Source organism: Mustelus asterias, chromosome 16, assembly GCF_964213995.1.
Source record: "Mustelus asterias chromosome 16, sMusAst1.hap1.1, whole genome shotgun sequence".
Taxonomy (NCBI): Eukaryota; Metazoa; Chordata; class Chondrichthyes; order Carcharhiniformes; family Triakidae; genus Mustelus; species Mustelus asterias.
The window spans coordinates 31,814,962-31,827,624 of NC_135816.1; the positions used below are offsets into that span (position 1 = coordinate 31,814,962).

Genomic DNA, 12,663 nt, shown 5'->3' on the forward strand with positions numbered 1-12,663 from the left:
TCTTAAAATACTTAAAATGTGTTTTTTTTATCATATGGAAAAGTCTGGCATTCCACAAATGTCTCTCAGGGCCAGTAAGGGTGTTTGGCAGTAATTAGAAACATAGCACACTGTTAAAAAGCCAGTTACACTCATTCAACAAGGCGTATCTTTTCAAGGATTGGTACAGTGAAATTGATAGTGCGAAAGTGGAAGTTATCGCCGTAATTAAGATTTCCTATTTATAAGAGCTTGCCGAGAATCACAACACTGCACCCTGTGGAGGAACATAGAATCACTGCTAGCAATGACTCAACTTTTGCATCATTCTGAGCTTGCACAGGGCGGAATTTTCCTGTCCTTCCCGCCACAGGAATTGTAGGGGGCGGGACACGGTTCGTTGACCTCGGGCAGGATTTTTCGACCTTGGGGGCGAGCGCAGCTGGAAAATCCCACCCCCAAAGGTGATGTCAGATTCTGTGGAGTTACACAGCAACAGGCGAACCATTGCAAATTTTGAGCCATAATATCTTATGAAGTGACCTAACAAAACATTTAGTTGTATAAACAATCACAATGTCCAGGGCAACCAGAGATGCACAACATAGCCCACATGCTAAGAATTGAGTTTTTCAAAAAGGAGGGTGTTATCATTATTTGATTTATTAATATTATGGCCATTTCCTAACTCTCAATATAATGTTCTTAGCAAATTGCATATCCTTTTAACAAAGTGAGTCAAAATACAGAACTGAAAATAGGTGCTGAATAGTACTTTCATGCTTCTAGGCTAACAATATACCCGTATACCACTGGGTTACCTGCCAAAATTCATGCCAGATGCCTACAAGGATTGGATCACAAGAGTTGTGTGAATAATTCTGCTCTCAATACAGGCCCCATTGAAAGTGCAGAAATGATTTACTGGACTGATACCAGAACTGAGCGGTTACACCCATCAGGAAAGTTTGAACAGACTTGGGTTCGTTTCTCTAGAGTGAGGGGTAATCTGATAGAGGTCTTCGAGATTATGAAAGAGTTGATAGATTAGACAGAGGGAAGATGTTTCACTTGTGAGCATGACCAAAACTAGAGGCCATAAATATAAAATCACTAATAATTCCAACAGGAAATTCAGGAGAAACTTCTTTACCCAGAGAGTGGCTAGAATGTGAAACTTGCTATCACAAGGAGTAATTGAGGCGAGCAGCTTAGATGCATTGAAGGAAAGCGAAATAAGCATCTGAGGGAAGAAGGAGTATAAAGCTATGCTGTTTTGTTTTCATCCATTCCTGGGACATGGGCATCACTGGCTGGCCAGCATTTATTGCCCATCCCTAGTTGCCCTTGGAAGGCAGTTGAGAGTCAACCACATTGCTGTAGCTCTGGTCTCACGTGTAGGCCAGACCAGGCAAGGACGGCAGATTTCCTTTCCTACAGGACATTAGTGAACCAGATGGGTTTTTCCGACAATCAATAATGGTTTCATGGTCAGTGGTAGATTCTTAATTCCAGATAGCTTTAATTGAATTCAAATTCCACCTTCTGCCATGACGGGATTCGAACCCGGGTCCCCAGAACATTGGTTGAGTTCCTGGATTAATTGTCTAGCGATAATACCACTAGGCTATCACTTCGACCAGAATTTTACGCTACTCCCAACAGTTTCTGAGGCAAGGAGAGGAAGCACTAAATAGCAGAGGTGGGATTCCCTCCCGGATCCAGCCTGCCCCAACGCATTTTATGTTGGGGCGGAGAGAGCTCCAGATGGGAAGCTCACCAGTGCCAGTGTCCCTGTTAGAGGCCTTAGTAGCCACTTATTGGCCACACCCACCTCACACCCTGACCAACCCTCCAACAGGGAGATCGCCCCCCCACCCCCCAAGGCATATCCTACGTTCCCCTACTGCTGGACCCCTACTACTTACCAGCTTACCATCAGTGAGGTTCCCCAGACTTAGGACCTAGTCCCAGGCATAGCACCACAGTACCTCTTCTGATCACTGGCCACGGGGGCGGCACAGTGGCACAGTAGTTAAGACTGCTGCCTCACAACACCAGGGACCCGGGTTCGATTCCTGGCATGGGTCACTATCTGTGCAGAGTTCTCCCTGTGTCTGCATATGGGTTTCCTCCGGGTGCTCCGGTTTCCTCCCACAGTCTGAAGGATGTGCTGGTTAGGTGCATTGGCCATGCTAAATTCTTCCTCAGTGTACCTGAACAGGCACCAGATTGTGGGATTTTCACAGTAACTGCATTGCAGTGTTAATGTAAGCCTAGTTGTGACATGAATAAATAAACTTTAAACTGCAGCACTGTGCTTGGATGGGCTGGAGATCTGTTGGCCAATCTGATTGGCTGACAGCTGTCCAAGGCGGGACGTCCTTCCAAATACAGACAGAAGTCCCGCCTGCTGTCAATCAACACTCAGCGTGTGAAATGGCAATGGGCCTGGCAGAGTTGGTGGGGATGCGTTCCAAGCCATCTCTCTGGAGGAAGGGCACCGTGCGTTCACCATCTTGAAAATTCAGGACATATGGTTACATTTAAAATACATTGACCTCATTACAATTCCACACGGAAAGCTACAATACAGAACTAATTAAAGATATGGTACAAAATAGGGTTTCACATTTGTCACAGAGAAAATCAGATGGAAGTTAGAGCAAGAAAAAATAAAATCAGATATGAAAGCCACATTTTGTTGGCTAATTAATGCAGGCTCGCATATCATGCAGTCAATTGGTAATTGTGTAGAAAGAATGGGACCGAGTTGATGTCTGGACAAGTTAACGGACAAAAAACATTGAACCAAGCACAGGTTACTTCTAAACAAATCTGCAGTATTGCAGTCAGGGCCATTTTATAGGCAAGTGTGGTGGCTGTGTCTGCTACAAAATAGGACAAGACAGAAACTATCCATGTAGCAGGTAAGAGGAAAGGTTTGCCAAACTTATCTAACTTCAATGTAGATCCGATGACTATAAACTACAACTTTGCTGTCTCAGTTTATGACGCATATGACATTAATTATATTCTTACTTGTTACTGTTCCCATCGGTTTCTGCCATTCTATAAACAAATCATTTGAATTTTTCATTCGATAACAACAACTTATATTAATGTAGCACATTTAAGATAAACGGTTCACAGTAGCATTATACAACAAAGTCTGATAGCGAGCCACCCTGTGGTGCCGGACTGTGGCGACCAGGGGATTTTCACAGTAACTTCATTGCAGTGTTAATGTAAGCCTACTTGTGACACTAATAAATGAACTTATTCGGTCAGAAGACCAAAAGCTTCGTCAAAGAGATTGGTTTTAAGATGACAAATGTGAGGTAGAGACGAAGTGGTGTAGGGTGGGTATTCGAAAGCTAAGGGCATAAGCAACTGAAAGCGTGGGACATGGGCATCACTGGCTGGCCAGCATTTATTGCCCATTCCTAGTTGCCCTTGGAGGGCAGTTGAGAGTCAACCACACATTGCTGGGGCTCTGCAGTCACATGTAGGCCATGTTGGAGCAATCAAAATCAAGGAAGCAGAGAGGTCAGAAGTAGAGGAGCGTAGATATCTTGGAGGGTAGCGAGGCTGCTGGAGGTAACAGAGATTGGAAGGGGGGGTTGGGGGGGTGAAGCCACTGCGGTATTTGAAAACAAGGATGAAAATTTTTAAAATCAAGACCTTGTTTGGCTGGGAACCAATGTAGTTCAATGAGCAGAGATGTTAGTGGAACAAGAGTATATTGCAAGGGAGCAGAGTTTTAAATGACCTCAAATTTATGGAGTGCAAAATGTGGGAGATAGCACTGGGAATAGTCGAGTCCAGGGTAATGAATGTAGGTTTCAGCAGCAGACTAGATAAGACAGGAACAATGTTGGACGATGTTACAAAAGGTGGAAATAGTCTTAGTGCGAATGAAAGCTCACCACAGTGTCAAACCTAACACCAAGGTTGTAAAGAAATTGGCTTTTATTGCGCTATTGTTTCATTAGATTAAATTTATGGCTCAAGTCCCAGTTATCTTTAATTCATTCATTTGCTACAATCCTTGCCTGAAGATTACAACTCATGGGCAGCACAGTGGCGCAGTGGTTAGCACTGCTGCCTCATAGCGCCAGGGACCCAGGTTCAATTCCGGCCTCAGGTCATTGTCTGTGTGGAGTTCGCAATTTCTCCCCATTCCTGTGTGGGTTTCCTCCGGATGCTCCGGTTTCCTCCCATAGTCCAAAGATGTGCGGATTGGATGGATTGGCTCAATACTACAGTTCTGTTGTACAGTTACCTATTCACCCTTCATGGGCTCCACACACATGTAGAAGCACCCACACACACACATACATACGGCCATATCAATATATATACATGCATAGATCTGATTATCTGTTATCATCCATCATTAGCAGTTTTTTAAACTGTCAAACATTTTGTAATTTTCTATAGTTCCTATAGTGATAGTTTAAAATCATTATAATGTTGTAGCAGTCATAATAAGGTTTTGAAAGAGTCATAATGTTTCTGGAGCATAGAGGACATGTTAGGTGCCTTGGCCAGGAACTCAGCATTCTGTAGAAAGCTAGGCTTTTGTATTAACTCATCTCTGCAAAATCATATATAAAGTCCCTGATTACTAACAAGTGGCAGCTACAATATATTTAAGTGCACTGTTAAATCTATATTAGATACATTAATTGTGAAAGTATGGTATCTTAAGAAAACATTCCAAATTTTATTTCAGAATGAGAATGATGGTAAGTACAGTAGTTTCTCGTGCAACTGCCTAGGAATTCAATACCCACTTTCAAATGCACTTCTCTTTCTTTGAAATCAAACTAAATTGAGATGCAGTATTTCTTTTTGCCTCGAGTTAACTGACTTGAAATCCAGCCTACGTATATTGGATGAATGTTCCCTTTCTCTGCTGACTGCAAGTGGTTTGTGATGATATTGAGTTTGTCACAATCCATTGCTACTGGCATGAGCTAACACCACAAAATCCAGCTCATCGCTAAGAAGAAATGGGCATTAAATTGGCAGACTAATTTAGAGAGGTCATGTGATTTCTTGAAGTAGTGGGCACAACGGGTAAACTGAACCATCTGGTTCAATGCTTTCTTATGTTCTGAAGTATGGCTGGTGTGAGAAATGAAACATCACACTGGTAATGAATTAGGCTTCCGGCATTGGGATCAAGATATGATGTTGAGGCAGATGCCCTGAACTTGCAAGACGCAGGCCTTAGATTAACTGCAATGGCTGCAAAGTCAGAAGCACTACCACATGAATGTGCCAAAACTTGTGATCAGTCTGGTTAAATGAGCCCTATGATGGGAGTCAAGTTTCAAAGTTGTTAAAGTTTATTTATTAGTGCCACAAATTGCCTAACATTAACACTGCAATGAAGTTACTGCGAAAATCTAGTTGCCACACTCCGGCGCCTGTTTGGGTACACTGAGGGAGAATTTAGCATGGCCAATGCATCTAACCAGCACGTCTTTCAGACTGTGGGAAGAAAACCAGTGCACCCGGAGGAAACCCACGCAGACACGGGGAGAACGTGCAGATTCCGCACAGACAGTGACCAAAGCCGGGAATCGAACCCGGGTCCCTGGCGCTGTGAGGTGGCAGTGCGAACCATTGTGCCACCGTGTCACCCTCTCTTGGTTTTAGAGACTAAACAAGTCTGGAGTTCTTGCTGGTACCAATGATGAATGGTGACAATATGTTCTGTCCTGAGCACTGACATCCCTCACTTTGTCTAATGCAATGCAAAAAGATCACCAAAAATTATGGGCCGGAATTCTCCGGCCGTTCATGCCGGCGGGATTCTCCAGTCCCCCTAGCAGTGCACCCCCGCCCATGGGGTGACATCAATGGGAAATTCCATTGACAGCGGTGGGACCCGCGAATCCCACCGCTAGCGAACCACACGCTGCCTCCCACCACTGGGAAACACGTGGCTGGGAGGCCAGAGAACCTCACCTATGAATTTGAAAATTGCAACAATTATCAAATTTTATAGAGTTTCAGATGATTTTAAAAACTGTCCTCTAACCCCTTATTACCTTTTGAATAATTTTAAATGGGAAAATCCATCATGAAAACATGTGTCCCTCCAGCCATATCATGCAATATCACAGGGCGCAAGTACTAAATCCAACAAGAACACCAAAGTGTAGCCATCACGTGATTATCCAAAACTTACTTGCTTCAACATGGAAAGGTAAATTGGTGGGACACAGGTTTCTTCATCTTTCACATGGTTCTCCAGTCACTGAATTGCCTCAGAGCCAAGACCTTCCCAAGAGGAATCAAGACAAGAAAAAAATTGATGGTAAATCATTCTGCAAGGAAACCTTGTTGAAAGCCTGAAATCAGGTCTCCTGCATATATGCTTGGCTATATGTAGTACAAGGAAACCCGCACTGGGGAAGAACGGTTTCACCTGATTTAAAAAGTATCACCTTAACCAAATAAAAACTCTTTCCAATGATTTTTTTATCATTATGATCTTACGCTGACTTCACATTTAAAATTTTGTTTTCATCAATTGCCTAATTTTCATACTTTTGTATTTATTTTAAAATCTGATGCCATATTGTCAAAGGCAACATTCCCCATTATGGGTCTCTTATTCTCCATCCAAAGCATTGCCAAACTTAGGTGGAGGAAACAAGTATGTTGATATCAATTCAACCTCAGGCCAAATAATAGGAAGTTCTTGAGAATAAATTTGGTTGGCACTTCCTTGACGCTTTTTCCCCCATAAGGAAGTGTCTCACCTGACTGGAATTGGGAGCTCACCTTTTGAGAATATTGCAGGGGGAAAAAAACTTGTAACTGCTACTTCTGTGGCACAGATTATTTCTTAATATACTCTTATGCTGTGGCGCCAGATGCCTTTTTAAGTGGACGGGTAAAGTTATAAGATATCAATTTTAACTTACAATTTAGTGATGCAAATCCACAGTTTACTGACGCACAATTCTGTTCACTGTTCTTAGGAAGAAAAAGAAATGCATTCGATACCTGCAAGGAGAAGCCAGGTGCACCAGCCCAGTTTCTTCAGATGGAAGTGTGATGGACTGTCCTTCCTCTCCTCCCAATGCACACCAGCCTCCAGCGGAAACTTCAACCAAGCTTGCTAACTCTGCAGTAATAGTGCATCAAGCACAGCCAAACCCAGTCTCTTTCTCTGCTCTGCCCCAGCCTAACACAAATCTAACCGGACTTTCTATATCATCTACACTGGACTCTCAACTATATAATAGTACTTTACTGAACATCCCACATCAGCATACGATGTCAAGATAATGGGCAACTTCTACCATGATGACTGATTGATAGTAGCATCCTAGTGCTTGAACATGGAGATTCCATGATGCCTTTCACCAGGGCCAACCAGTGTAGTGTACATTCAAAGAACGAGTGGCTTTGAAACATGCTTAAACTTTGGCATCTTATCAAGACACAAAGCAAAAGTTGATTCTACTCTTGCAAGATTTTCCAATGAGGAACATTGGACGGTTAAAACAATATGCAAGTTATCATTTAACATGCTCCTGGCAGTCTTTATCTTGATAGTTCCATCTATGATGGAGTTCAAAACTATTCAAGTAACCAATTAGTTTATTTATGGTCATTTAACCAATAAAACCAGGCTATTTCCTAGTTAGTGCTTTTATCTGGGGTCCTGTTAATCTTTGTATATACCAGTATATATAAACACATTACTCTTCCTCGCAGTTCAATGGCAGAGCAAGTTATTTCCTCTCTCCACCTGGAGCAATGGAAACAGTTCTGACAGTTGGAGCTTTACGAATTCATCCAACAGCAGATATTTTACAATAGTTGCCGCCCAAAGAAAATCTCCGAGTCTTCTTCCTTAAACCAACAGCATTCTGTTTACAGATTCTGATGTTTTCAGCACTGACCGGATTAGTTTAATAAGCATTAGTTTATATCAGTCCCAATATCCATAAAAGCTTATGTAGCTTTCATTTGTCTGGGGAGCATTATTTCTTCATAGACAGGGCCTATCAATAAATACCTTTTAAGAAGACTGCTCGATCTAAACGGTTTTGTTAGTTTGGATTTGACCCCATCTTTCATCTACATTTAGCAGCTGGGCGCTCATAGGACCTACAGTACAGAAGGAGGCCGTTCGGCCCATAAAGTCTGCACTGACCACAATCCCACCCAGGCCCTATTCCCATAACCCCACATATTTACCCTGCTAATCCCCCGACACTAGGGTCAATTTAGCATGGCCAATCAACCTAACCCGCACATCTTTGGACTGTGGGAGGAAACCAGAGCACCCGGAGGAAACCCGCGCAGACACGGGGAAAAAGTGCAAACTCCACACAGACAGTGACCCGAGGCCGCAATTGAACCCAGGTCCCTGGCCCTACGAGGCAGCAGTGCTGACTCCTGTGCCGCCCATGTCTTCCAAGTAGATATTTTCACCAGATATGGTAAGCTGTGAAAAGGTTGACAGGAAGATAACCATGTTTCAGGCATTGTAGTTGATGAGACGGCATCTAATTTCCCATTCAGCTTAGACTAGAGTTGAACACTTTTTTTCTTCAAATTTGCTTAAAATTCCTTACATTTTAAAAGAAAACTATTGAACTATGGATTTCTTTGCTTCAGTTTATAATTTTTTAGTTGAGTTACAAAATATAGCAAATAGATTTTGTCATTATGATTTTGGCTTGCATTACTTCCACAGCTCTGTATTGCCGCTTTAAATTTGTAAATTTTATTTGCGTGCCAGACTTGAAAAAGCAACAGTAGATGGGACCCGGAAGCTTAAAATGGAGGGGGGGGGGGGAGCGGTGTTGCAGGGGGTGCAATTAGTGGGAGAGAGAAGGGTCACTTCAGATAAGCCAGTAAATCAGTGCCTGTGATTCTCAATCCAGATGTGACATTTGGCAAAAGGACTGTGGAACAGCCCCCAGCCTGCTAACTCCACCTTTCTAGGTGAAGTTCATACATTTAGCCCTCAATACTTATTTCCTATTTTTGAATGTTCTGTGTGTTGGAAAAACAAAACAAATTTATTAATTTGCATAATATTCAGCCATTCGTACCATTGAGCAACCAAGAGTCTGTCCCTCCATCCCCCCGCACTCTCTCCACCCAGTCTGGTAGTTGAAGAGAAGCGTTACATAAGAGCTTTCCGGTACTTCCCTTGTGACCAGGGATGAACTGGCTCTGTTGCAAATTGGGAGATTCCATAGGGTCACGTCATCGACTCCTTCCTCTTTCTGTGAGAATCTGAAGAATCTGGCATTTTAGGGGAGTCAGTTCACCCATGTTTGTGACTTCTCAGCCCAGACGTAACTTCGGCTTTTCCTTGAATAGCTCTCCTTGAGTTCATCAGTTCTGAGGTGCATAAAGCAAGAGTAAATGAAATTAAATGTTAAAAACCTCACACTTGTCTTTCGATGAGGTTCTGTTGGTATAGGGTAGTGTAGTGGGTTAGGACATTATCTTCTCAATTTTCAACCTAGGTTTGAATCCTTTTCCCTGTGGCTGTTCGGGCCCTGTGCGCAATGAGTCCGGGACAGCATTAGCCCATTTGCAAAACATTCACCTTAAGCGGTTGACAATTTGTTATTAATTAAAAATCTCCAATCAGATTGACTGCCGTGAGAAATGGAAGTGTCGCACTAGTTCACAGGGTTGCTTTTCTCCTGTTCATGTTAGGGCCCCAGGGTCAGAAAGGATGAGGACTTTACCCTGCAGTTTGCATGCCCAACAATGCATGTGAAAAGTAAAGTACAAAGTTGCATTTTTGAGCATCAACCTCCCCCATCCAATGAGCACAAAAATAAAGCAATCTGTGAACTCCTCAACTCCAGTGAAACATGTAGACCAATGAAGGAAATACTTACAGTACCCACCTGTGACATTTGCTAGAACGCATTTCATGCAGCAGGCCTTATGGATTTTGATTCGAACCTGATGCCTGGGCATCACCTCCCCCTGTCCTTCCACATGTTGAGGCTTATATGTTAACTGTGTGAAGAGTAAAATGAATCGATAAATATATTTTTGTTTGAGGTATAGCAGCTAAAACCATTTATTTTAACTAATAATTGCTTTCTGTGTGTATTACATTGGTTGATGGGTCTTTCCATTGTGAATAAAAGACTGCTTTGCAGGCAGTTAAAGACTAGCATTTATTCTGTCAAACAGATAAATGAGGTCAATATTTGACCTGGATGTTACTTTTATGAAGCCCTGAAATGTTCAAACAATCATATAGTTTTATTGTTATTATTTCATTTTCTTGCCTATTTGTATAAAAATCTTGAAGAGAAAAAAACCAAAAAAATATATAAATATGAGACTCGATGCTTTTGCTTTTCTGTGTGTGTATTTCAGGCTGTTGTAATATTTTTATGAGTTATATTTTTAGGGGATTAAAAAGTAGAGATAGAGAGAGGGATTTTTATAACAGTCAATAATATTTAGTACTTCCCAGTAACTATCATTTCGCCCTCAGTGACAAGAAATCAACAAAAAAAACTTGTCGGCTTTTTTCTTCTTCAAACACAAGATTTGTTTGCATCTTTGTAGAAAACTGCTTTTGAGAGACAACAGATGTCTTCTCCCCTTCAACAATGTAATTACAGTTCGAGCAAAGTGCCAGTAAAACATGGTAACCTCCATGGCTGAGAGATAACCAAAAATTGTAAGTAAGCAGAAGGGATTATTAAATTGTTGAAAAAAAATGTACCATTTGATGAAAAAAATAAAAAAAATGATATTTTGGTTGAAGTATGCAGCATGGAGAGATTTCTTGTCTGATTTCTGTGCCTCTTCATTGCTTTACACATTCTCTCATCTTTTTCAAATGCCATACAGCAGATGTTTGAGGAAAAGGAATCATCCCCCACAGGCTTACGTAGTATGGCACTGCCCTGCCAAAGAATGCAAAACATCTCCAAAATAAACATTTGAATCCTTAATTGAACCTATTTACACATGTTTGTTTCGTGGGCTCCTCTCCAAACTCAATTCCCCTTCCCAAACAAGTGAGGTGATCTTTATTGTCACATGTATTAGTATACAATGAAAAGCATTGTTTCTTGTGCGCTATACAAAGCATACCATTCATAGAGAAGGAAATGAGTTGCTGCAGAATATAGTGTTACAGTCATAGCTAGGGTGTATAGAAAAATCAACTTGATATATGGTAGGTCCATTCAAAAGTCTGATGGCAGCAGGGAAGAAGCTGTTCTTGAGTCGGTTGGTACGTGACCTCAGACTTTTGTATCTTTTTCCTGACGGAAGAACGTGGAAGTATCTATGCCCGGGGTACGTGGGGGTCCTTAATTATGTTGGTTGCTCTTCAGAGGTAGTGGGAAGTGTAGACAGAGTCAATGGATGGGAAGCTGGTTTGCGTGATGGACTGGGCTACATTCACAACCCTTTGTAGTTTCTTGCGGTCTTGGGCAGAGCAGGAGCCGTACCAAGCTGTGATACGACCAGAAAGATGTTTTGTAGGTGCTCACTAGAGCTAAATATTGTCTGTGCAAAATGTGCACGTTCTCCCTGTGCCTGCGTGGGTTTCCTCCTGTTGCTCCTGTTTCCTCCCGCAGTCCAAAGATGTGCAGGTTAGGTTGATTAGCCATGCTAAATAGCCCCTTAGTGTCAGGGGGATTAGCAGGGGTGAATACATGAAGTTCGGGGAAAGGGCCTGGGTGGGATTGTTGTCGGTGCAGGCTTGATGGGCCGAATGGCCTCTTTCTGCACTGTAGGGATTCTATGTGGCAGGTGCATATTTTCTGTCTGATAAAGAAAGTTTATTTCTATGAGCCCAGATACACTATAACTAACTTTTAGACTTTAAAAAAACCTAACAAGTAGATAGGTATTCATGAAGTTACTAAAGTTTTATCCTGTAATTTTAGCTGGAATGTAAACTGATTTGTTGGGATCAATTATCCTGGAGTTCGGCTGAACTAGATACTTGAAATGCCTTGGCAGCTGTGCAGAGTTGGATCAAAGCTTTGATCTAGGAATTGGTATGAAACTGTTTTCTCTTCATGTGTTGATATGCTTTTGTTAAGACTATTAAGACCTTGCACGGGTGACGGGATGATATAAGTGTTAAAACCTCCTGGGAGAAGCCTTTGTTCGGCCCCAGTTTGTGCTATGGAAAGGACTGCCTTTCAAGATAATGAGTTACTGCACTTCCCCATAGTCAACTGGAGAACCGACCGAATATACCTTTTGGACAATGGCAAACATGTTGCTTTTCAATGCATGGACCCAGCAACACCGACTAGGTCTATAGGCAAATCATAATCATCATGGGCTTCTGTACTACTCCCCTGGACTCATCCTCTCGCCAAGCCTCCCCCTCCCTGACTCATCATGTGGCATTGTTCATTAGGTGCATTGGCCGTGCTAAACCGTCCCTAATTGTCCAAAGATGTGTAGGTTGGATGGATTAGCCATATTAAATGCACAGGGTTACGGGGCTAGGGTGGGTGCGAGGGCCTGGGTAGAATACTCTGTCAGAGAATTAGTGCAGGTTCGATGGGCCAAATGGCATCTTCTGCACTGGAGATTCTATGATTCTATTCTATCTGCAACCACATTCAAGAAATATTAATGTTACTCACTATTCATTGAGAGTGTAAATGAGTTTTAAATGGAGTTCCA

The 12,663-nt window shown here is 42.2% G+C and overlaps 1 protein-coding gene across 4 annotated transcripts in view; it reads left to right on the forward strand.

Annotated features, from left to right (window-relative positions):
- The window catches only part of tcf7 (transcription factor 7), a 218,694-nt gene extending 207,932 nt beyond the window's left edge, over positions 1-10,762 (forward strand). For 3 of the 4 annotated variants that reach the window (XM_078230839.1, XM_078230840.1, XM_078230841.1), the window contains one exon: positions 6,984-7,120. Coding sequence is in view for 1 of the 4 variants with exons in the window: in XM_078230842.1 (XP_078086968.1) it covers positions 6,984-7,293 (310 nt within the window). In the remaining 3 variants the exon portion in view is untranslated. Of the gene's footprint in view, positions 1-6,983 lie in introns of all 4 variants that reach the window. The other variant, XM_078230842.1, reaches the window with a different exon arrangement.
- Positions 10,763-12,663: the final 1,901 nt, after the last annotated feature.